The sequence below is a fragment of the Manis javanica genome, chromosome 12, assembly GCF_040802235.1.
Source record: "Manis javanica isolate MJ-LG chromosome 12, MJ_LKY, whole genome shotgun sequence".
NCBI classification, from domain to species: domain Eukaryota; kingdom Metazoa; phylum Chordata; class Mammalia; order Pholidota; family Manidae; genus Manis; species Manis javanica.
Window position 1 is genome coordinate 56,208,226 of NC_133167.1, and position 24,160 is coordinate 56,232,385.

The following is a 24,160-nucleotide window of genomic DNA, read 5'->3' on the forward strand; positions in this document are numbered from 1 at the left end:
ATGCCAGTCAGGATACACTTAAAAAATTTTTCACCGCCTGGTGTTTTTCTTTGTTTGGGGATCAGAGAGCAGTCTAGGTCCCTTATCCATATATACAAACTCTCTGTAGGGAGAATGCTGCAGAGGATTCTTGAACCTCTTTTAGATGCTCAGTGAACTAGACTCATTTCACGGATCCCTTAGCTCATTCAAACGCTTTTCTACCTGAACAGACTCAGAAGAAATTTTCACATGTTTCAAATGGTTTCGAGATAAATTAAATTCATTACCAATGCTGAAAATTAGTCATGTCCCTGGGATGATGATCAACTCAACTCCATCTACCTGAATAGATGTGAATACGAAAACCCAAGAAATCTTTTGTGAGAGGTCTGGCTTGAGAGTGCACGTCTTATTACATTCTACTGAATAAAGCACCCTCTGGCCAGTTCACTGGCTGTGTAATTTTCTGGTTGCTCTCTGAGAGAAACACAATACCTACCACCCGTACATAGCCCTCTATTCTTAAATCTCTGGAAGTATCCATGTAATTAAAAATTCCAAATATATATTCTTTCAATGTCTAATTGCAAGTAAACCTAGCTGGATGAAATGGCAAGTTATTACTGTTTGATTTTTAAATGAGTACAGAGTTTTCAAGTTAGAATTTGTTTTTTCTTCAGTCTGTGTGCTTTTCATTCTGTTGTTTTAATGGAAATTTTGATGATGTTTTCTTTCCTGAGGTATATAATAGTATTTAAATGTTCTTCTGGACAGAGTGGGATGAAGCAATATTTCTTGTATAGAGAGATTAAAGAGGATTATATATATAATATATATATATATGATTTATATATATATATATATTTTGAAAGCTCTGAAACTTACTTAGCATTCACCACTATAATTCTTTTAGAGTTCTGTGAGAGATGGGTATTAGTGAACATAAGTCTCAAGTTTGTGTGTGAAGCTATTTCTTCCTGAGGGTAAGGAAGAGCTGCTTTGTAATTTTATGAAATAAATGTGCTTTGGAAAGAATTGGGTATCTGTTATTTATAAAATACTGGGTTTACACCTCATCACATTGCAGAATAACTTTAATAGGGAACAAAAGCCTATAGCTAATGACTATTTGGGATTCTGTAGTCATTAGCTATGGGGGATACATATAACTAGATGTGGGATTTACATGGGGTTATATGACACTATTTGCAACTTGTATTTTGCAGTTCAAGACTGTATTATAAAATAAAATTATGGAACTATGTCAGAACAATTAATACATGCTTTCAAATTAGCCACACAAAAATATTTATATTTTTTTATAGCAAAGACTAAATGGAATTTTGAGAGAAAAAAAGCCATCATTTTTATTCAGTCCTATATTCACCTAATTACATCTTTTTCACCTTTCCTAGGCTTTGCTAGAAGTGGTTAATGACCTTTTTGAAGAACAGACCGACCTTGAGAAAATAGTCAAGAAAATAATGCATCGGGCCCAAACTCTGCTGAAATGTGAACGTTGTTCTGTTTTACTCCTAGAGGACATTGAATCACCAGTAAGTCACCATTTATCTGTCACATACAGTTGAAGACTGTGTTCATGGAATGAAGTTTAATTTACTTGTAATTAAGTTTGTGAAATGGTGACTTGAACCTCTCTCTTAATGACTCTTCTAACCAAGACGTGACTTTTATAAAATCTAAGATTTTTATTTCCTTTACATGTATATTCAATCTTGTTCTGCGGACACCTTAGAAACAGAGTCTTTCACTGGTGGGGACCTTATAAATCGACTCCAGCCCTGTGCATTTACAGATGAGGGAACTAAGGGGTAAAGTGGGCCGCCTAGTCTCACACAGCTGAATGTAAGATGAGCTCAGGTGCCAGTTTCCTGTCATATTCACCCAACAGAGGCAAAGACCCTTAGCATCTGGGGGTGTGGACTGCAGTCCACACAGTGCTCCTCAGCCCCCTATGGGAGGAGGAAGTCTGCAGACACTGGAGTAGCAGTGCCCTTTGCTTCTGGAGCCCAGAAGCAGCTTCCTCTGGGCTGTGTCTGCAGCAGAGGCTTGTCTTGCTGCTTCTGAATGGCAGTGTCCAGGTTCTTTCACTGCTGCTTTGGACCTGTGGACACTTTTCAGAGCATTCTGATCACGTGGAGAAGCTCCTTTCCCCTTCACGTGTGGGTTCCCATTACTGCAAAGGCGAGAGGCAGGCAGGTTCGAGGCCTCAGGCCTACCACACCTGGGCTTTCAGGTTCTGCTAAGCCTGTGGCTCTTTGGGGAAATGTGCTGGGTAAATACACACCAATATTAAAAATAATGGTCATCATCAATCTAGCTTCTTGAAAGTTAAATGTCTAAACCCTGAGCAGCAATTTAATATCTTTTCTGTGAGCTCTCTTCAAAGAACATGAATTATCTAGCAATTAAGTGCTGTTTTAATACCTCAGAGAATGATATTTTACTGTACTTAGAAAAGATTATTATACTTGCCTTTAGGTTTGTTTTTCTCAAAGAATAAGAACCTGAGGGCTAATTTTGGAAATTTAATAATAAGTATTATAAAGCTTATAACATTACATTTAAAATAAATCTATGTATGTTTAAAATGCTTAGGAGCATTTCCCCATATTTTAGCAGAGCTTGGGGTTATTTCTATGTCAGCAGGTGTATTTTAATTAAACAATAGCCTTGCAATTATCCTGTGATGTGTAACACTGCAGAACCTGGGAGAACACACATGCAAACACCAATAGCCCATACTTATGGAGTGCTTCCGGACAATGTGAAGCACTTGAGTTCATTTAATGCTCACTGCATCCTTATGAAATTGGTATTATTATCATCCTCATTCTACAGAAGAGGAAATAAGGCTCAGAGAGTTGCATGACTTGCTGGAGTCTCCCGTGCTGCCCCTGAAAGGAATGGGAAGGGGCGGTGGTTGCTCATTGGCACCTGTCAGGCTGTGGGTTCTCACTAAACAGAGACAGGAAGGGGCAGCTGCTGGGGTTTCAGCCACCAGGCTTTCCTGAGACACTCCAAGGGTCCTGTGAGGACAAGTGGCTGCGGGGCCGGTTAGAATCTGCGTAAGGACAAGCTCATTGCTGCTAGTTTAGTTGTAAATGGACACGAAAGTACTTTAAGCTAGTTTAGGGTGGTTTTTCCTGCTAATCTTCTAACATGGACTAGTTTTCATACTGCGGCCTTGATTTTTGGCAAATCAGATGAAAAAGTGCATATGATAGAAGTGCATACGGAAGGTGGGGGCAGAGCTGGAGAGAATAGCAGGGACAGTATAGTTTCACGGTGGAAGTCAGCGGGAAGGTGTCAAAAACCATTATCTAGAGTAGATGGTACAAGCAATAAAGGTGTTGGTATATTACTGAAAGTTAAAAAGACTTTTCTGCTATCATAGCTGCTCATTCTATGACCATCATGGTGGGATTAGAGTAGAAATTTCTGGGCCCCTCATCATCATTTCTTCTCTTTGCCTATCCCCTGCCTCTCAAAGTGAAGATGAACTCTCTTCCAGAGGGGCAGGCTCTAAAGGTAATAGTGAGCATGTGCAGACTGGGGAGATTTGTCAGGTAAAACAAGAGAAGAGAACAGACACAGTCACATAATGTGCAGGAGGAGAGGCCAGACCAAACAGGCCGCCAGACACCAATATTGGTGCTGGCACAGTGGTCTCAACAAACAGAAAACCAGGCAGAAGCCAAGCTCTTGGGCTGGGGCTGCCCTCCCCATGTCAGAGTACTGGATGGATGGACTGGTATTTAAAACCTTTGTCATCTCGATTTAATGAAGAGTTTGAATGATTACCAGAGAGGGGACCCAAGCAATACCTACAAATATTATTTGATTTCATTTGCTTGACAGAAAGCCGACCTACATAGATTCCTAACCAAAGATGAGAAAACAAAGGTGGAACTTGACAACATGATTTTTAATTCTAAAAGTTCCTATGGAAGAAGAAATACATATGAGTAGCCAGAAAATTTGCTTATAATGCAGCAAAGATGAAGAATGGGTAAGATTTTGCCTGTGAAGCTGTTGAAATGTATTATAAAATTAGAAATTAATTCCTCATAAAGAAACAGCTAAACAGAATAGAGTCCAGAGACCCCAATACATACAAAAATCTAGTGAAGACTGTTCTCTGAATTGTAGAGTATAGAAAATTATTTCTAACCAAGAGTATATTGAAGGACTAGAGGGTTTCAGACTTGAAATGAAGTTTTTTTTTTACATCAAGTATTTCAGCAATAAAGATGTTTTTATAATTAAAAAGGAATATATATGTAAGGTTTCAACCTCACAGGGAAAATTTAGAATTCAATTATACCTCTCCCTTATCTCTTCTGACCTTTCTTCCCCTATTATTGTCAGCAGGCCTATCACTAGCAGGATGCTTTTTTGGCATTTCTTACCACCTTTGATACCCCTGGCATTTATGATAAACAGTAAAGAGCTTTCTCCTATGCACAGTGCCAGTTCCAGTTTTAGATGTGTTTTAACCAATAGTTATCTTCATAACATAAAGCAAAAGTTGCAGGGATAAAAGATTGATATCAAGGTATTCAGGGAAATCCACCTCCTCACCCTTCTCCCCAGCCCTCTAGACAGCTTGCCATGTTGCTTCAGGGGAGAAAGTACACAGAATACTGAAACAAATATGAGTTCCAAAATAGGCTTTAAAATTTATAGCAGAGTTATTATTCTCAAAAACCAAGACTTTTTCATTTGCCAGAGCCAGACTTTCCTAAGGACTTAAAAGAATGAGGGTCTAAAGTTGTGCCCAAAGCAATAGATTGGAAAGAAAATAATGAAGCCCTAGACTCTCCCAATCATGGATTGCCCAAACTAAGGTTGGGGAGAGAGGAGAACAGTATATGTGATCTACTCAGCTTTCCTAACCCTAAGGGGACTCAAGGCCCCACACACTGGTGGTTGTGATAATGAAGGAGTTAAAAGTTCTCCCAGACACGACCACAGGGAAGGAGACTAGAGGTGGCAATATGACAGCGGGTGGTATGGGACAGTGAGGGCCAGACAGGGGCATGAAAAGCAAATGCACTTTTCCTGTTTCCTGACAGAAGTCAAGGACCTAAAGAAATCTAACTGTCAGGATAAGGGAGGCACAGAGGATGTGACCCTGGCCTGGAGACCTATAGCAGGTGGATATATGAGCATATCCACTGTTGAGGACGACAATGCTGAGGACTTGTTAGGCCTTCTGATCTCTTAGAGGCCAGCTTGGCTTATAGGATGACTATACATCAGGTGCTTTGCTCCAAAGAACCCAGAAAATTGCATGTCATCCTGGTGAAAATTTCAGTATTAAATAAGTTTTAATCTGAAATAATTGAAAAAATCTGACATGGATGAGTTTAACTAAAATCGTAACTTTTGTCTTCTTTCAACAAACTAAACTGGAATTCAAGAAGAGATTTAGTTGAGTTATAGAAAATAATATAAGTGACTTTTTGTATAGCTATGTCTAATGACATTAGAAGTTTATAATCAATATACAAATTATATTCTCTAGTCAATAACCTTATATTCAGTATACATATATGACAAAGGAAGCATTTGAAATTAGAGGGGTGAGGAGTTTGACAGATTGTTCTATAGATGTTTGGGAAATAAACAGCTGGCAATTGAGGATAAAAAAAAAAAACCCAAAGCTGGATTCCTACCTCACACTTGTTAAAATATAATTTTCTAAAAGGCAAAATTATGACTTTCATGTAAATATAAAATAAATTCATGTCAAGGATTGCTTTTAATTCATTAATTTGGGAGGGAACCAATAAGATGTTTAAATCAGTTCAAAGGACATTTGACGAGTTTTAGGTATTATAAGCAATGTTTGAATAAGATTTCTCAGAGACAAAACTTTTTAGAGACAAAACAAGGCTAAAAACTGTAATCTTCAAGGTTATCTTTTCCACAGGATAGAAATTACTTGTATTTCCACCAGAGGAAAAGGTACAAATTAAAATGTAACTTTACAAAGTCTAGTGTCTTTAATGAGTAGTAACCAATGAATGGGACTAAGTACATTCCATAGATCAGGGATCTGCAAATTTTTTCTGTAAATTTCCAGATAGTAAGTAAATATTTTAGGCTTTTCAGGTCATACAATCTCTGTTGTAGCTACTCAACTCCACCATTGTAGCAGGAAAGCAGTCATACATAGTACATAAAGAATGTTCAATATTCTAATAAAATGTTATTTATAAAAACAGGTGGTGGACCAGATTTGGCTTGTAGGCAGTAGTTTGAAGATGTCTGTCCTATATAATCCTTGGGTGGCCTTTGCCCTCTTATGATATTGAATGATGAGCTGCCCATCTCTTGACTTATTTCTATAAAGTTAATATAAATTTCAGATGGATCAAAGATTTAATTTTTTAAAAAAAGAACACAAAAGTACTGGTGAATATTGTTTTATAGTCAATGAGTAGGTAAACACTTTCTAAAACATCCATGCAATTCCTAAGAGAATATAAGCATGTTAAAACATCTCTGTGATTTTTCAGCCATCAAATTGGTAAAGATTTGAAAGAATTATAACAACCAGCATGAGTATGGGTATGAGAAAATGGGCATTCTCATCACTGATGGTGGGAATTTAAATTCAGGGAAACTTTGTGGGTATAAGTTTGGTAAAATATATTTCAATTGTACCCACCAATTCCTGTTCATAAAATTTAGCATAATGAAAGAGATGGAGATGAGAGAAAAATGACTATACAAGAATGTTTATGACAGTATTCATAGTAGTAAATACCAACAGAAGTTGTATATAATGCAAATACCAACAGAAGTTGTATATAATGAAATTCTATGCAGTCCTTTAATATAATGACATATACTATATGTATAGGAACAATATCCTTGATATATTTTAAGTGAATAATAAAGGAAAACAATCAATATATAAAAGGAAATAATTTTTATCAAAATATGGGTACATAAATGGGGTCAAACATCTCAGGGGATGTTTCTGGAATTCTCGTTGCTGCCTTAGAATGGCAGGAGAAGTGAGGTGGAACAAGAAAACTTGCAGAAAAGTCATCTAAACAAGGCTGCCAGTGTGTCAGGATAAATGACAATGTGAATGATGTCACCCTGCAACTGCTAATCTTTGTCAGTTGAAGAGAATTAAAAGCTTTCATCATACAAGAATATCGGTGTCATATGGGACTTTACAGTGCATGGGAGGCCCTGCTAGGCAAAAGCTGAAATTGTATTCAAAGGAGAGTGTTAGTGAGAAAATGCTCAAAGACAATAGATTGAAATTCAAGTGCAGTCACCCTAAATCACTCCCCTGAAATCACCCTCCTTCCCCTTCCATTATTCATTTAAAGATGAGTGTATAATAAAAGGCACCAGCATGGGGCTTAGGCAAAAAAAACTGTAAGATAAAGGGGAAAGGAATGTGAAAACAAAGGCTAGATGAAGAACACACACCAGAAAAATTGCTAATGTTTTTTCATGAAATGAAATGAAAGATAATATGATCTCTCAGGAAAAATAAAAGTATTCAAAGAACAGATACAAGGGCTCAGGAAAAAGTGGTAAGCAGTAAAAAGACAAGAAAACTGAGTTGACAGAGCTTGGAAAGAAGTAGAAGGAAAATATAAAACTGTACAGAAATGCACATTACATTAAAAATATCAACAAAAAAAAGAAATGACACTTCTAAAATACTTTCAGGGGCATGAAGAATAAAATGGAAAATAGTACAGTATGATAAGATAGGGAGAATGACAAAAATGGAGTCAGAATTAAGGAAGTCCTAACTAAGGAAAATGGGTATCTCTAAAGAGAACATGACAAATGAACAGAAAAAAACAAACAAACAAACAAACCCAGAAATATAACACTAGGGCATTTTACTGAAATAAAGGCAAACTTGAATTTACAGACTGAACACATCATTTTAGGAAAGGTTGATACTGATTGTTGGGGAAGAAAAATTTTCCTCAGCTCTTCAAATGTTGTTCTGTCTGGTCTAAGAATTAAATTGACATGAGACAGAGTAACAGAAGAAAGTTAAATTTAATTTCATATGTACAGGAACTCCACATAAATGAGAGGTTCAAATACAGAAAGGTAGAATCATATATATATATATATATATATATATGTATTATATATATATGCCATCCTGAGCTAAGGAATGGAATAAGGGCCTGGAGACTTCAGAGAGGAGGATGGCAACTCACAGGGCAATAAGAAGAAAAGCAGATGTTTAGTAATTAGATGTTTGCCCTGCCTTGCAGATGGGTCAGTAAGATAAAATTTATCTGTGGTAATAACTCTTATTCTGGGAAAGACCCCAGTTTAGATTCTTCTCTGTTATTTAAGGAGAGGCAAAAACTTCTCTTGAGCCCACAGGGTCTTGATAGCCTTCAGCTCAAAATAGTGCAGGTGCCAAAGTAGCACATCTAGGGGAGATTTGTTCTGAACCCCTTCACTGATTGCTTAGCACTGAAACCCATTCAGTGTTAATGGACTCCAAAGATAACACAAAACTTTATATGGGCACTGGACAAAATCAAATCATCTATTGGAGGAAAATTCATTTTGCAGTTAGTCTTCCTCATAGCACTCTCCAGGGTGAGGAAACAAGACACTGATAAAGTCCCCAGGAAAAGAAATTATGACCCTGCAATTTTAAATGCAGCCAAATCCATATTTAATTATATAAACCACAGGTATTTTAAATATGCAAAGAACAGTGCAGGAAACATAGTTCCAAGAGGTCTTTCCTGAAAAATACCAGACTGAAATCTAGCCAAGCAAGCCACGCAGAAGACATGATAAGACCAGTGTTGAGTATTGAATGTATTTCAACAAGGAACTAAGGCTAAAATAAAACACAGTAGGACATATACTTGCAGAAGTAAATGTAAACCTTATATTGTAATCCATAGCAATGGTTTTGGCTCCCCTCGTCCCCCAGGTCCCAGGGACAGCAGGTGCCCGCATATGCAGTGGGTTGCATTACAGAAGAGGAACAGTGTGCTTAGACGATCTATCTTTTAACATTGAGTGGCATCAAGCCTGCTGTTTGTCTGGGGAAAGACATTATCTCGTCTCTCAAGTCTGCCCACTGCAAACACTGAGAAATGAACCGAATAGAGAGCAGGACCTTGCAGCCTTGGCATATAAAGTAAAGGCTGTGCATTTAGGGTTCATGAGGTTTTCCTCTCCCATAAAGTATCTTGGTTGAATGGAATATTTTAATTTTAATGTGTCAAGTTTATCAATCTTCTTTTTTGATTTGTGCTTTAAGGGTTTTATTTTTTTTTTAAAGTCTTTATTTGCCTCCATGTTAAAATAGCATTCCTTTATATTTTCTTTAACCCATTGGGGATTTATGGTCCTTTATATCCTTCTGGAATTTATTTTTTTACATAGAATGTAAAGCTGTATAGTGTAACTAATTGTTTCAGCACTATTTGGCCTGCACTCCGTGATGCCACTTTCATATTTCATCAAGTTTCTATACATATTTGGGTCTGTTTCTGAGCTCACTATTTTGCTCCACTGGTCTACTTGTCTATTTCTGGCTAGTATCACACTGTCTCAATTTCTATGATTTTATAATATGCTTTGATATTTGATAGGATGGGTCCTCAGTTTTTTTGTCCTTTAAAACTGGCTTGCTTATTCTTGGCTTGTTGCCCTTTCATATAAATTTTAAGAGAGCTCCTCAAATTCCATGAAAAGTTCTGTACAGAGTTTGAAATGAATTTATAGATCAGTTTGGGGGATTTCTTCAAGTAACAGAATATACAAGAGAAAATTGGCTGAAACAATAGGAGCATTTATATCTTACATAACAAGACGTCTGCAGGAGGTTGTTCTGGGGATGCCGCAGCAGCCAGATGATGTAACAAGAACCCAGGCCCTGTCCATTTTCCAGTGCTTGTCGCAGTGGTCGGCCTTCCCTGGCTGGCTTTCACCCTTGTGGTGCAGAAGCCTGGTGCAGCTCCCAGAGCATGTCAGTGTATAACTGTGTCCTGGGAGGAGGAGAAAGGAAACTTCTTTTCACATATCCTTTTCTCAAGGAGAAAAGTCTTTTCCAAAAGGGGTTTTTCCAGCTGACTTTCCCTCAAGACCCCATTATTCAAGAATGAGATGTCATTCAAATCACTCATGTTCTTATTTGTCTTTTCTTCATCTCCCACTCTCTCTGTGTTCAAATCTTCAGCATAAGTGAGATTCATCAATACGTCCATGTTCCTTGGTCTGACCTGCAGTTCTGCGGGTTGTTGATTTAGGTGTCTGTATTAATATTATTTGTTTATGTGCTTTTGAATTTGGGACTGGAGCTCATTTTGATCAGAGGGTGTTTTTGTTTGTGCCGTTGTTTTTTTAATGCTCTCTTGTACTCTTTCCTCTCTGAGAGTTTGCACAGCTCCTTAGTCTCTAGTAAAGAAGCAGGTTTTATATTGGTGGCTTGGATCTTCTGCTGGGTGGTAGTATGACACTAAGCCAGCAGCAGCTTAATTCAGGTTTTGGTAGTGAAGCTAGGTCACCTCTCTCAAGGGGGCCCTTTTTTGGTCCTCCAGCTCCTGTAGAAGCTGGAATCCCAGCCACTGCCGCCTGCCCATTCCTGGCCTTGGAGCACTGAAGGCCTCGTCTTCAGGCTCATGCATTTTGAGAGCTTTCCTTTTCCCTCCACTCTGCTACCCTCTTCTCTTTTTCTGCCCTTTAACCTATAAATGTCTCTCTAGTTTTCTCTTTCTGTATTTTATCAATCTTTGCTGTTTTTGGAAGAGAACAGATGTGTCAAAGCATGAACTTATAGCACCATCTCTACTGGCATTTCATATACTACTTCTTACAATCAGGAAAAAAAAGTATGATGTCAGAAAAAAAATCTGCTCAAACCTTCCTTCCTCCAAAAATAACTTAGATTTTTCTCTATTTTATTAGAATCATTCCTAGAAACAAAAACTTCCATTTTTTTGTGATTTGAGTAGTTTAAAAAACTTGTTATTGTAGATACATGATTTCATGTACTCTCTATACTTGAGTGAAGAAAGAGAAAAAAATTTAAGTCTAGTTTAGAAGCTTTGATGCATCAAGCTCTTAACTCAGTGTTTGTGACTGCATTCATGGTCTTTAAACTGGACATCAGGTGTGAACTGATCAACTTACTCAATGGATCCCAGAAATAGAAATAAGGAATGCCTTTCTAGACCACTCTCTTGCCAAAATTAATATTTTACTCCCTTTTGCTCCTCTTAAGTGTTTCAGGCAACCAATTTTAAGTGACTGGGTCAGTAATAGTTTCCACTAGACTGAAAAAATAAAAAGAATGTTCCACTGTAAGCTGCTGTCAACATTAGGAAATATTTAGTCCTTTGAACTGAATATTCCCTGCTTAATGTTATTCCATTCCATGAACCTGTCTAAGCAATTCCAATCACTTCTCTTCGTTCCTTTCTAGCTCATGTACTTAGTATAATCTCTCTTTCTTTTTGTGCTTAGTCGAGGAAAGCAAGAATGTAGACATGTTAATCTTATGTCCTAAGGCACTGTCTCAGCAGTAGCGTTTACAAGTGGATCATCCTGATGGCTGGCAGTTATTTCATGGTCCAATACTCCATGAAGAGCTTTGTAGCTGAGCTTATAATTATGAGTCTAGTTTCTAGAGTTCATTTTCTAAACCATGAAGCACACATTACTCTTATTTTCTAATATGTTCTTTAACTTCTTGGTTCTTATATAAATACACATACACTTATGCCATTGAACTAGATGATCTTCCTGCATCCAGCACTTGAGAGGAAGAGATGGGGGTTAATCATAATCTGCTTGTTCTGAAATGGCCTACAATTCAATTCCTCCATTCTACATGGATGGTAAAAACTGCTTCAGGCTTTCTATTACACTTTTTTCCATTTCCCCACCTTTCTTTTTTTAACTTTCCTTCTCCCTGTAAGGGAGCCAGCTTAAATTTTTTTTGCTTTTGTTCTAAGAGCTTTTCCTAGAGTGTAAATTAGAAGATAGTAAAAAACTCTGATGATTATTCACAGTTTTATAGACACACAGACTCACATCATTGATCATTAATATAGCATATTATATACTTACATACATTGACTCACCTCAATAATCATATGTAAATACATCAACTCATTTACATATGTTAGATATATGTATAGGATATGTGTGTGTGTATATATATATATAATCTCCAACTGTTGGGAAAAAATTTGGCTCAGGGACACAGGGAAGTCAGAGTGGAAGGAATTCTTTAAAGCTATAATAGCAGAGAATTGCAACTGCATTGCAGGCAGCAGAGAGCAAGGAAGAACAGAAGAAGGAGGAGAGGGCAGCTCAATGAACTTCTGCTCAGCCTAGGGCAAATCCCTTGCCAACTGCTAAAGCCAGGGTTACCTGGTGACCCTGTTCTGCTTGAATCTGTATGGCATGGGAACTAGGTCCCTACTACCCCAGGAGTTGGGGGAGTCGCAGAGCACTGGACGGAGTGAGATTATGTTCTGAGAACTTCCCAAAGGCAAAGAAAGGAGATTTTTGGGTAGTCCACTAAAGAGCATGATCATAGAGCTGCAGTCCTGCCTGGGTCACCCAAGTGAAGGGAACTTGCGAGCCCAAATCAGAGCTCTCAGTAGCCTCTCCCTACTTATCTGGAATAGAACAGTGAAGACTTGTGCTCAGACAAGACTTAGACTTACCTGGAGAATAGAATGAAATAGTAACAAAGACACTGACCACTGGAAGAGAGCAGAGACAAAATGTAGTGAATTGAGCAGTAAGAAGTATTTATTGAAACCAAAAAGCACACTTAAAGAAGAGGGGAGTGTGGGCAGTATCAGAGAGAAGGCACCCTTAAGGGTTTAGAGTTTGCAGTTTTATAGGGCCTTTTGGGTAGGGGTCAGCATAAGGCATGGTGTATGTAGGTGATTCATAGTACCTTTGAAGTTTTGTTTTAAGAATAGGATTATTTAGGTGTCTGTGTTGGTCCGGATCTCAGCATTCTTTATCCACATAGGTTCATTTACACTTCTGGAGGTCTATCTCCCATCCTGGTTACAAAGTTACTTAATTGATTAAGTGGTTGGAAGAAGAGGAAGAACAGCATATAGATTAAGTTAAAGAATAAACTGGGCCTTTTGCCTTTTTTGCAGGCTAAGTAGGTTATACAATGGCATAATCTAGTTGGTACAGTGAAGACATGGGCTGTGCTCTGACACTTTTCTTTATCTGGGGAATTGTTTTTCATCTGGGGAATATCCAGATATTCCAAAGGTCACTCCTGGCCTTTGAAACTTCAACTAATTGACTCTGAGCCCTTTCTGGCTTTCCGGTTTGATCTGGTTAACTCTTTGAGTCCCTTTTAGTGGGCTTTAATGGCTTTATTCTCCCTCCACCTTGTTCATGTCTGTCCTTCTGCCTAACACAACTTCTGAACATCAATCCCCACTGCCAGTCTTTACCATGTTCTGCTCCAAATCTTCACCACTTCTGAGATATCCTATTTCAGTTAATAGAATCATCAACATAGTAAGTAACTCAAGCTAAAAACCAGAGTAGTTTTAAGTGTTTCTTACCATTTCCATGTAATTGTCTCTAAGTGCTGTTTCTTCTACATGGAAACATGATTTGTAGCACCTCCTTCCCACCCCTTCTGCACTGTCTTAATCTTTACTAATCTCTCACTTGGACATTTTCCTCTTGACTCATTTCTTTACTCACAAACAGAATGCTCTTCCTTTCCGTCCATTCTTTATACTTCTAGTTACCTTTCTAAAACATGCATTTGCTTCTCCCATGTATCAAGACATTTGGTAACTGTTGCCTGCACAATAAAATTCAGACTGCCCAACATTCAAGGTCTATCACCTCTGCTCCCAACTTGCCTTTTGGCTTTGCTCTCTGGTCCTCAGCCTCACTCTGTTCCTTCTTCCTCCTCTGCCCCATTTCCCCATGGCCAGCTTGTGCATGAACTTGCCCCTATATCTTTGCACATATCATTTTTGTGAAAGACAAAGTACACTAGGCAATTGAGATAATTACATTCAGAAATTGCAATAGGGAAAACATTTGTTTATGAGGAATGTCTCAAAGAAAAGGAAGGGTGCCTGGGTTTTACAAAAGCATACAGACAAGGGAGTTATCTGCATCATTTATGCATCTTAGTGGGGACATGAGGAAAGATGGAGACTGGTCTTATTTTGGAATAATAAAATAATAGTATATAATATAACAACTACTATAGAGCAGAATCAGCTTTTGAGGTTAACCAATTCTAGAAGACAAAGCAATAGGGAGATTTATTTATGATAGGGGGACCAGAGATCAGGCAAAGTTCAACATTGTCAACTCTGCACTGACTATTCTGTGCAACTCCCCTCATCTATTGGCGGTATCTCTCCCTTTAGCTCAGTGCTCTTGAAGGCTGATCTCTATGTACTGTGCCCCTTGGGCTTTCTTGTCCTCTGGCTTCCATTTGAGTTTCACAGACAAGAGGATCAGCAGAAGATTTGGGGTCTGGAGGATGGAGAGATTGGGGGTACTTATTCCCCTTATACATTCTCTGTCAGTTGTAGAGGTGGCTGGATTCTTCCAAGGCCCCTCTCCACAGCTCCAGCTCATCCAGGCACCAATATCATTATTCCCTCCTTCTCTCCCTCCACCCTTTCTTCACTCCCTCACTCCCTCTGGTGTCCTCACAGGCCTGGGGGTGTTAACTGCTTTCCAAAATTGCCAGTCTCTGGGTACCTCACCATTCCTTACTGGTTTCTTGAAATCCTGCCCACACTTCTGTTACTAGTCCCTTATTGAATTAACTTAAAACCTTTTGAGTGTTCTCTCTCTTATCTGCCAAAATTGACTGATTTAGCCTCACAGCCTGGAAAACTTCACCCACTTTTTAGCCTCAGGTATGCCTGCTCACCTTTAGACTTCTTCACATGAAGACTTCTTCAACACTCTCCTTTGTGAACTTGTAGAAGTTTGAATATGTATTGTGATGAAATTATCCCTTTGTGAACTGTTTCCACCTCTGTAATATGTTGTGAGTTCCTCAAGGACAGGACATGATTTATGCCCTTTAGTATTTGCAGAGCCTATAATAGTGCCTGGTAAACTCAGCATTTAATAAATGTGTTTGAGTGAATAAATGATTAAAGTAAATTACTCATCAGCTTAAGTAGAAATTTATCAAGGAGGATGGCAATAGATGATGATTTAGTTCATTCTTTTTCCCTATAGAATAGTCCTCTTCTGGAAAAATAGGGATTAAGAAAACACAACTACAACAAAAAGTGGCGATTATTTATTAGGTCATTCCTATTTTCCTTTTGGTGGTAGGAATATCTATTTGAGCATAGTTTTGTCTTTAAGTTGTTTTTAAATTTAAAAAACACAAAGAAACCAGACCAACTAATGCTTGATCATTATCCAAATCAAAAAGACTTCTGTTCATGGAGCTTTTCCAAAGAACAGACAGAAATGCTTGGGGTTATTTTGTCTACTTCACAGGGGCATGTGTACTGACTTCTCCAGGGTACAATAACCAGAGCTGATCAACACCAGACTTGCTTGGAACCACTTGTTCAGTTTCACTGACCCATAAACTGCTTCTGATACTTTTCTCATAAGATTTCTTTTTTACTTGGTGCATATGAGTGTGTGTGCTTATTTAATCTGTGTTCACTTAGTATATCTATAATAAAATCAGAATTGGATTTAAAGAATAAATTTTTTTAAATTAATGAAACTAAGAACTCTACAATTGGTCCATCCAAGTCAAGAATAAAGCATGAATTTTATTCTTTTTTATTTATGCTTTTGTCTTTTTTTTTTGGTCATAATCTCCACAATGCCATTATATATACTATTAAATTGCACTGAAATATTTTAGCTGTTTATTTTTTTAACCCAGATGTCTGACTATAATTTTCTACTTGAATGTATTATATTTTTAATAAATTCTTAAAATATATATAAGATGAGGCATGCCTGGCTAGAGTTCTGCTTTTCAAACAAAGATACTTTTGAGAGTAAAAAGGGGCACTTCTAATAATTGTCCCAGAATAACAGGCTTAATTAAAGTGGGACAGTCTAATGACAACTGGGACATATGCATATCCTAGAAAATATCCCCCACTACTTGCCTTGCTGCCTACAATTTCTATCATTACAGTATTGTTTTAGGTGAAAGGTTTCTGACTCCAGGTACCTCCTTTCTTAGTTATAGATAAATTACATGGGAATATGAATACACTAGCCTATCATAACGCCATTAATAATTTAGCAGAAAATAACTAGTTGGATTGGTTCAGAGATGGCTCTAGGTGAGGAGTCAGCCCATTTTTTCTGTAAAGGGACAGCTAATAAATATTTTAGACTTGGTGGCTCATAGGTTCTCTTTTGTAACTACTCAACACTACTGTTAATAGAAAAAAGCAGCCATAGATAACAACTGGTGAGTGGGCTCTATTAAAATTAAAAATTTATTTACAAAAACAGATGCCTACCTTGCTCCAGAGGAATGGGAGGCAAGCAGATCAGTTTATAGCTCCAGAATTGTATTAACTCATCTTGCTGCCCTCAGCATGGACCAAGTCCCATGTTTATGCTGCCTTACTTGTCCAATATTCTGGCAACTTTGAGGGTTAATTTGGTTGTGAGCCCAATCTCAGATTGCTCTAAATTCAGAGAATCTCGAAGGGGATTCCACCAGCAATCCTTGGTTCCTGAGTACAGGGGTAGACTAGGATTTCTGTAACAAATTTTAGATCCAGTCTAGCATGAATTTGAAGTCCTTCATAGTTAAATATCCTGGAACCAGACTAACTTTATACACCTTATGAAATCAAGGTTGGTGTTTTGCCACTTCCTTGATTTATATGGCTTATAGTCGTCAGTGGATTTGTGCTTACTTCCATTGCTTTGCTTATATTTTATCACTCTCTTAATGGGACCTAAGGCTATTTCTCTCTTTATTCTTATATTGTTTGCTATTAGCTGTATGCCCTTAAATGTTGTATTTTTCTTACCTACCATTCCATATTCCCTTCCTTTACTTCTGAAAAATACTTTTACATAACTTAATGGTATATACATAATAGCTTTTTTCAACTAGTCTTACATAAACAAATTTATGTCATTTCATGGGTAAAAGTATTTTTATATACTCCATACATTTTTCAAGTATGTGAGTACTTCATCTACTCTTTGTTTATACTTTTACTCAATTAATTACCAAAAGCAATTAAAGCCCCCTTCAGCAAAAATACAAAAATTCATAGTGAAGAAATATTTTCTGAGTGTTATTATGTGACAGGCACATAGTAGAATGAAAGCAAAATTTCAAATAAAAAGGAAGAAACTAGATGTTGCAAGCAAAACCAAAGCAAATCAACAAATTCGAAAACAAATTATGCTGCAAAAAGATAAAATTTGGAACCTAGAGCTTCACTTTGAGCTTCAAAACTGCCAAAGTAAAAGAAAAAATTTAATAGATTTTATAATTCTGTTGGTTTAGTAAAAGGAATCACATCAAAGGATCAAGACATTTTTCCTAACCCTTAAGTTTAAATTGTTTTCGCCTTTAAAATATTTATTTTTTAAAGGTTAGAGACCTTGTTTACTATTTTTTGTTATCTTCATGTGCTATCCAATTCTTGATATACACTGGACAATCAAAGACCAGTCAACCCAAGTATTATCCTCATTTGTCTTCTAAAGGCCACAGCAACGTAATAATTACCATATACAAGGTGCAAAGTTAGGGAAGATAGTCTATAGTACTGTCCTCACTTCTGACACTAATTACAAGTTCAGGGATTCCCAAGACCATCCTCAGTCTCAGTAGTTTGCTAGAAGGGCTCACAGAACTCACGGAAAGCTGTTATGCTCATGGTTATGGTTTATTATGGGAAAAGACAGAAACTAAAATCAGCCAAGAGAGTGCTGCATGGGCAGAGTCCAGGAGGGTCCCCAAAGAGGAGCTGCAGTTGTCCTCTCAGCACTAACTTCTCTTGGCAGTCATGTGTGTCAATATGCATGAAGTAATGACAACCAGAGATGATCACCTGAGCCTTGGCATCCCAAGTCTTTACTGGCCTTGGGCACCCACATAGCTGACCCCAGCCTCCATCTTCTCTAGAGGTCAGCTGATACACATGACCCAAAGCCCCCATCCTAAATCATATTTCTGGTGTGGCCCAAAGTTCCCACTCTAAATTACATTGTTACTACCTGGCTGACCCCAGGTGCCCTGTCAAAAACAATTTTATCAAAGCTGGACATTAAAGCAGTTTGGAAGTTACCCCCCAGGAGCCAAGGACAAAGGTCAGACCTTACTTTGGGTTAAGGTTAATTCTTCACTGTGCACAAAGCCAGCACTGTGATTCATGAATCCAGTGACTGGCTTTGATCAGGACAGCATGGGCTGATTTCTTTGGTGACACAACTAGTATTCTCCATGACACGGAGTGCTAACATTGAAAGATATATGGTAATCTTTGACTTACACTTTATTCATTAAACATGAACTTAGAAAATAAGTAAAACAAAACAACTGTTTTTCTTTTCAGCTTGTGATTTATGTTGGAATAAAAAGTTTCAACATTTTAGAAAAAGGTCTCTCTTCCTTGTGGTAGTTTTAAAAGACCTTCTCTTACATTTTGAGTTCAAACATTCTGACATTTCATCAAGAGGTACTTGTTTATCTTACCCATTGTCTTTGTGATTCTAGATCTATGTTTTATAGCTTTAAAACTCCAGGACTTTCTATTCCAGTTCTTGTAAGCTGCTATCTGTTAGTAGCTTTTATTTTTATTTTTGAAATATCTTCATTCTCTTTTAATTTCTGACCATTTTCCAGGTTTGTCTTCTTAAAGTGAGGCAAGCAGAAGTTCACTTATTATTCCAGGGAGCACTTGTTTTGAGGAGCCAGAGCAAATTAAGCTCCATGCCATAAAGAAAGCTGCATGCATGCAGAGATTTATTTTCTTTCACTTTCTCATGTGCAGCCCCAGTGCCCTTTGCACTACATCGCACATACACTCAGTTCATATTTGTAGTATCAAAGAACCATTTAAAAAGGTTAAAAACCTAACCCTTGTATAAATCTAAAGCAAGCACATATCAAAGATTTGTTTAACCCATTAATGAGAAAAAACAGCAAGATGATAAAGCCAGTTCTAAAATAGGCACTGAAAGAAGGCTGACAAAAGATTGCCAAGTTAAATTTAAAAAATTGCTACTCTCATCCAAGACAATAAAATTGTAATTGGCTTATCTTTCCTACTGCACAGAAATTATTTGCATTTCTACTTGGATACAATTCATTGCATTGTTATAGAACCAAAATCATTTGCGTGATGTTAAGCTGTTTTTTGTTGCTTCAATGGCTCCCTGTGTGTTGGCACTTGGCCTGTCGGTTTTGAACTTTTACCTAATTATTGTCCATTTCTGGGTACCCATCTCCAACAGGTGTGTTCAGGCTATAAGCCTCATGATAACTTCCCCATTTTACCCCTTCCCTCCTTTCCATGTTGAACCAGTTGCATTCAAATTACCCAGCAAGAATGCTTCCCAAGTGCCACAGTCTAAACTACCCACCCATGACCCTCCATGAAGGCATTTACCAAGATCCTTGCTCTGTTCTCTCCTTGCTTTCAGTGACCAAACTTTGGGCTTTAGGTGACTTTGTAGGGCCCCCTGGGCATGCCGTATATGCCCTTCTTTCTAGTATCTGTGAGTATAATAAATCCTTTAATTTTGCATGCCTTTCTGGTCATAATTTTTGTTATGTTAGAGGCTGTGTTATAGTGAGTCTTAAAGACCCCCAAAGGGCCTTACTCTCCCATTTACAATCCAATTTGCATCACTATCAGTTTTTCAAATACTCACGTCTGTCCTTTCAGTCTTGTATTCTTATCGGTGGTGAAAGATAAGCCAAATGAAGTATTCCTAGGAACAATGGGGAGTTTAATCTCATCTATTAGGTAAGGAATTTGAAAGATTTATCCTTCTTGATTTCTGAATACAGAAACAATTCATAGTTTATAGGTAATTTGATTAGTTTTATATCAAGTCAATCGTTTTACTTTGTAAGTATTCTTAGTCTATATTCAAATTCAGACAGATAGTAGGTAGTCAGTAAGTATTTGCAGAATTAATAAATAAAGGCAGAGTTTATCTAACTATTATGGTTTTGAAAAAGTCATGCCCAAATAATTTGCTGCTGTGGACATCATGCTTATGAAACAGTAAGCAGTGGAGTAATGGGGAGACTGGGGCTGTGGAATCAGACTAACATGATTCAAATTCCAATCCTGCAGTGTATTGGTTGTATGGTTTCCAGGAAACTACTTCACCCCTCTAAGCTTACTTTCCCTTCAATAAAATGGGGATAATCATATCTTGCTGGGGTGTTAAAAGCATTAATACATACATAAAGGATAGGTCGTAATGTGTGCAAAGTGCCTCATACGGATTTGCAGTAAAATGGTAGGATACAGTTGTCTTAGTTTGGGCTGCTATAGCAAATTATAGACTGGATGGCTTAAACAACAAACACCTATTTTTCACAGTTCCAGAGGCTGGGAAGTTCAAGAACAAGGTACTGGCAGATAGTGTCTAGTGAGAGCACTCCCCCTAGTTTGCAGATGGCCACCTTCTTGTATCCTCACTTAGCAGAGAAGAAGAAGCAAACTTTCTTATATCTTCTTATAAAAGCACTAATCCCCTCATGAGTCTTCACCTTTGTGGCTAAAATTGCAATATTTCTAGAATCTCTTGCCTGGCCTTAGTGCATCTCCATATCAATAGGTGCTTCTAAAGGGGGTGGGGAGCAAGGGCACACCTGGACCTGAGAGGTTTGGTGGTGTCCCTTTGCAGCCGGGTTGTGAGAGACACAGGCGAGCAGAAATGGACGACCGCTAATAAGCAATAAATGGGTTTCTCCCACTTTATTTTTCCCTTTGACTGATTTTGGCTTCAGAGGTTATTTGCCTCAGGCTGGGAACATATTCTCCTCACTGCCCCCCGCCCCCACCCCCAACAAGAGCTACAACCTTCAGGACCTAATTTCCTCCCAAAGGCTCCATCTCCAAATACCATCACATTGAGGATTAGGGTTTTGATGTATGAATTTGGGAGGGACACAAACGTGTGGTCCATAAAGCCTGAAACATGATGAAAATAGGAATAGAATTTACTGTTATCTACAAAATAATGGAAAGAAATTGCAAATGATGAGAGATCAAAGCAGAGATGTAGAGCTCCCTCCCTCTTTTAAAATTTGTGGCTATTTCCCCTTCTGCAAACATAAATGAAATGCTTCTACTTTTTATGCTGTTATTGTCTTAACTTTAAGAATTACTTAGGGTATAGCCTGAGGGATTTATTATTCGGTGATAGCAAACAGTCTCTCTGTGGCTTCTTTCCTTGTGATATGCAAGAATATTGCATCAGGATCAGGATTTCTAGGTGACTGGTTTCTGTTCAAGTCCTCAGTTAATATAAGAGCTCCTGTTACTTTTGCTGTTAACAAACCCCAACTTAGAGACTTAACCCAACCATATTATTATTCTCACTGATTCTGTGGGTCAGGAATTTGGAGAGAGTATAGGAAGTTTGGACTTGCCTCTTTCCAGGATAGCTGGGTCCACAGTTGGAAAAAAAGGAGATGAGTGGTGGTGGCTTCATGGCTGGGAACCAGAATCATCTGAAGGTTTGTTCACTCCTATATAGGTCTGGCACCTGTGTTGGGATTGCTTCAAGACTGGAGCTACTGACCTAAGCATTTGTCTGTGGTCTCTCTATGTGGTTTATCTCCCTTTTGTTAGGGGGTGTTCTTTATTTTCCTTGGTTCTTGTCCCTGTCACAACAAAGAATTAAAGGTCAGAGACACAGTAGTGAAGCAGAGTAAAAGTTTTATTTAAAGTTATGCACTTAAAGAGAGAAAAAGTGCAGGCAACCTTAGGGAGGATTGGCACCCTGAAAGGTTTAAGTTTTATTTAAAAAGAGAGAATGTGCGGGCAACCTCAGAGAGAGGTGTACCCTGCAAGGTTGAAAAAAAGTTTTATGTAAGGCAAAAAGGTGCACACTCAGAGAAAGGGGAGTGTGAGCTGCCTCAGAGAAGAGGCCCTGAAAAGTTTAAGTTTTATTTAAAGAGAAAAAGTACACACTTGGAGAAAGGGAAGTGTGGGCTACCTCAGAGAAGATTGGGGGTTCCTCCTTTTAAGGACTTTTTAGGAATGTGACAAAGGGCTAGAGGTGTGGACTTGTAAAGTGGTCTCAAGATGTTTATCTTTGATGAGAGACATTACGTCTCTTCTATTATCAGTCCTCCAGGTAATTCTGCAAAATTAACAAAACAAGAAATTTACTGATCCCCAGGATAGCAGCTTCCCTCTGGAAACATATCAATCAAGACTGCCTGCCCTGCCCACAAGGTGGGCTGAGTTATTGTCTGCTTGCTAAAGAATATGTTAAGAATTTTCTTAATTTCCTGGGTTTTAAAATGCAATCTTAGCTGTAAGATGGAATCTTTCCTGTTTTTCCTATGCTGTTTATAGCTGGGTTTGTTTGCTGAATTAATCATGATGCTTGTCTCCTGCTCAGGTTGCAAATTACTTGATTAAGGGATGGAGGAGATAAAAACAGCATATAGGTTAAGTTAAGGAATAAACTGGGCCTTTTAGCAGTCTAAAGTAAATCTTACAATGGCATGATCTAATTGACATAGTGAAGACATGGGCTGTGCTCAAATACTTCTCTTTATTCTGGGGAATATTTGGACATTCCAAGTTACTCCTGGCCTTTGGAGTTTCAGCTGATTAACTCATTAACTCTGAGTCTTTTCTGGCTCTCTAGTTTTGACTGGTTAACTCTTTGAGTCCCTTCTAGTGGGCTTTACTGCCCTTATTCTCTTTCCACCTAACTCATATCTATTTTTCTGCCAAACGCTTTCAGTATAGTGACCTCTGGGTAGTTAAACTTCATAGTAGCTCAGGGCTCTAGGCACAAATGTTCCATCAGATGGAGCAGAAGTTGCACTGCCTTTTATGACAATATCAGAAAGTGTCTCTTCTATATACTCTATTGGTTGAAGTGTTCAGAAGCCCATTTAGATTCAAGGGGAGAGAATATAGGTACTACTACTTGGTAGGAGGGTGGCAGGGTCGTACTGAGGAGAATAATGTGGGCTAGGGAATTGTTGTGGCCCTCTTTGAAAAATAAAATTTTCCCCAATGAGTTATTTTGTAGAGGCTTAGTTCATGTTATAATATGATGTGAAATATGCTCTATAGGTGTCCAGGGTATTTCCTTGCAGTTAAGCTGTTGTCACCTCCCTGCACAATTTTCTAGTCACACACAATTTTCTTTGTGATGGGCTTTGCTTTACTTTTATCTTTTTCCTAATGTTTCATTTTCTTCATTTGGGCTCATTACCTCACTGATAAAGCTGTTTTAATATTTAATCTATTTCTAGTTTCCAAATCATTTTTTCAGGTGCCCATCAGTTCCTCATAAGTGGTTAATTTAAAAGGCCTTTGAAGCATGATTCTCTCTTGCTAAAGCAAATCTAAATGTCAAACTTGGAAGTATCCAGATGGCATTCAGATGACTCCTTTCAGTATAAGGGACTCATTTTTCTATTATGTGATATATATTCTCAAAAGAGGGCCAGCGATGGTGCCTTTACCACTCGACATTTTTAGTGTTACTGAAAGAGCTGGCACTCCAGAGTCATGCAGATTAGCTTTAATCCCAGTTGCTTCATTTAGTTGTGTGACATTGAACAGGTATCTTAAAAATTATGGGTTAGTTTCCTCATCTACATACTAAAGATAAAAATCCCTATTTTACAGAGATATAATGAGGAAATTAAATAGTCCAAGAAGCTTCTGATGTAGGGCCTGGTTTATAGTAAGAACTCAATAATAACTAATAATAAGAGAAACTACCTTTACATTTTCTGTGCCCATAAATTCCTTTTCAAGGTAATAAGCCTTGCTCAAGTTCTTAGATGGTATGCTGGTTTCACTAGACCTGTGAAGAAGGACTTGTCCAAGTGAAGGAAGAAGGGATGGTCTTTGAAGAAGGGGCTTCCTCTTCTTTACCCTTTGAGGGATGGCAGCAAAATGCTCACTTGAGA

General features: G+C 38.0%; 1 protein-coding gene across 2 annotated transcripts in view; it reads left to right on the forward strand.

Annotated features, from left to right (window-relative positions):
* Positions 1-24,160, forward strand: part of PDE11A (phosphodiesterase 11A) — a 387,045-nt gene that overhangs the window by 145,099 nt on the left and 217,786 nt on the right. For both annotated transcript variants that reach the window (XM_073218656.1, XM_073218657.1), the window contains exon 4: positions 1,398-1,538. In XM_073218656.1, the coding sequence (XP_073074757.1) occupies positions 1,398-1,538 (141 nt within the window). The remainder of the gene's footprint in view (positions 1-1,397; positions 1,539-24,160) is intronic.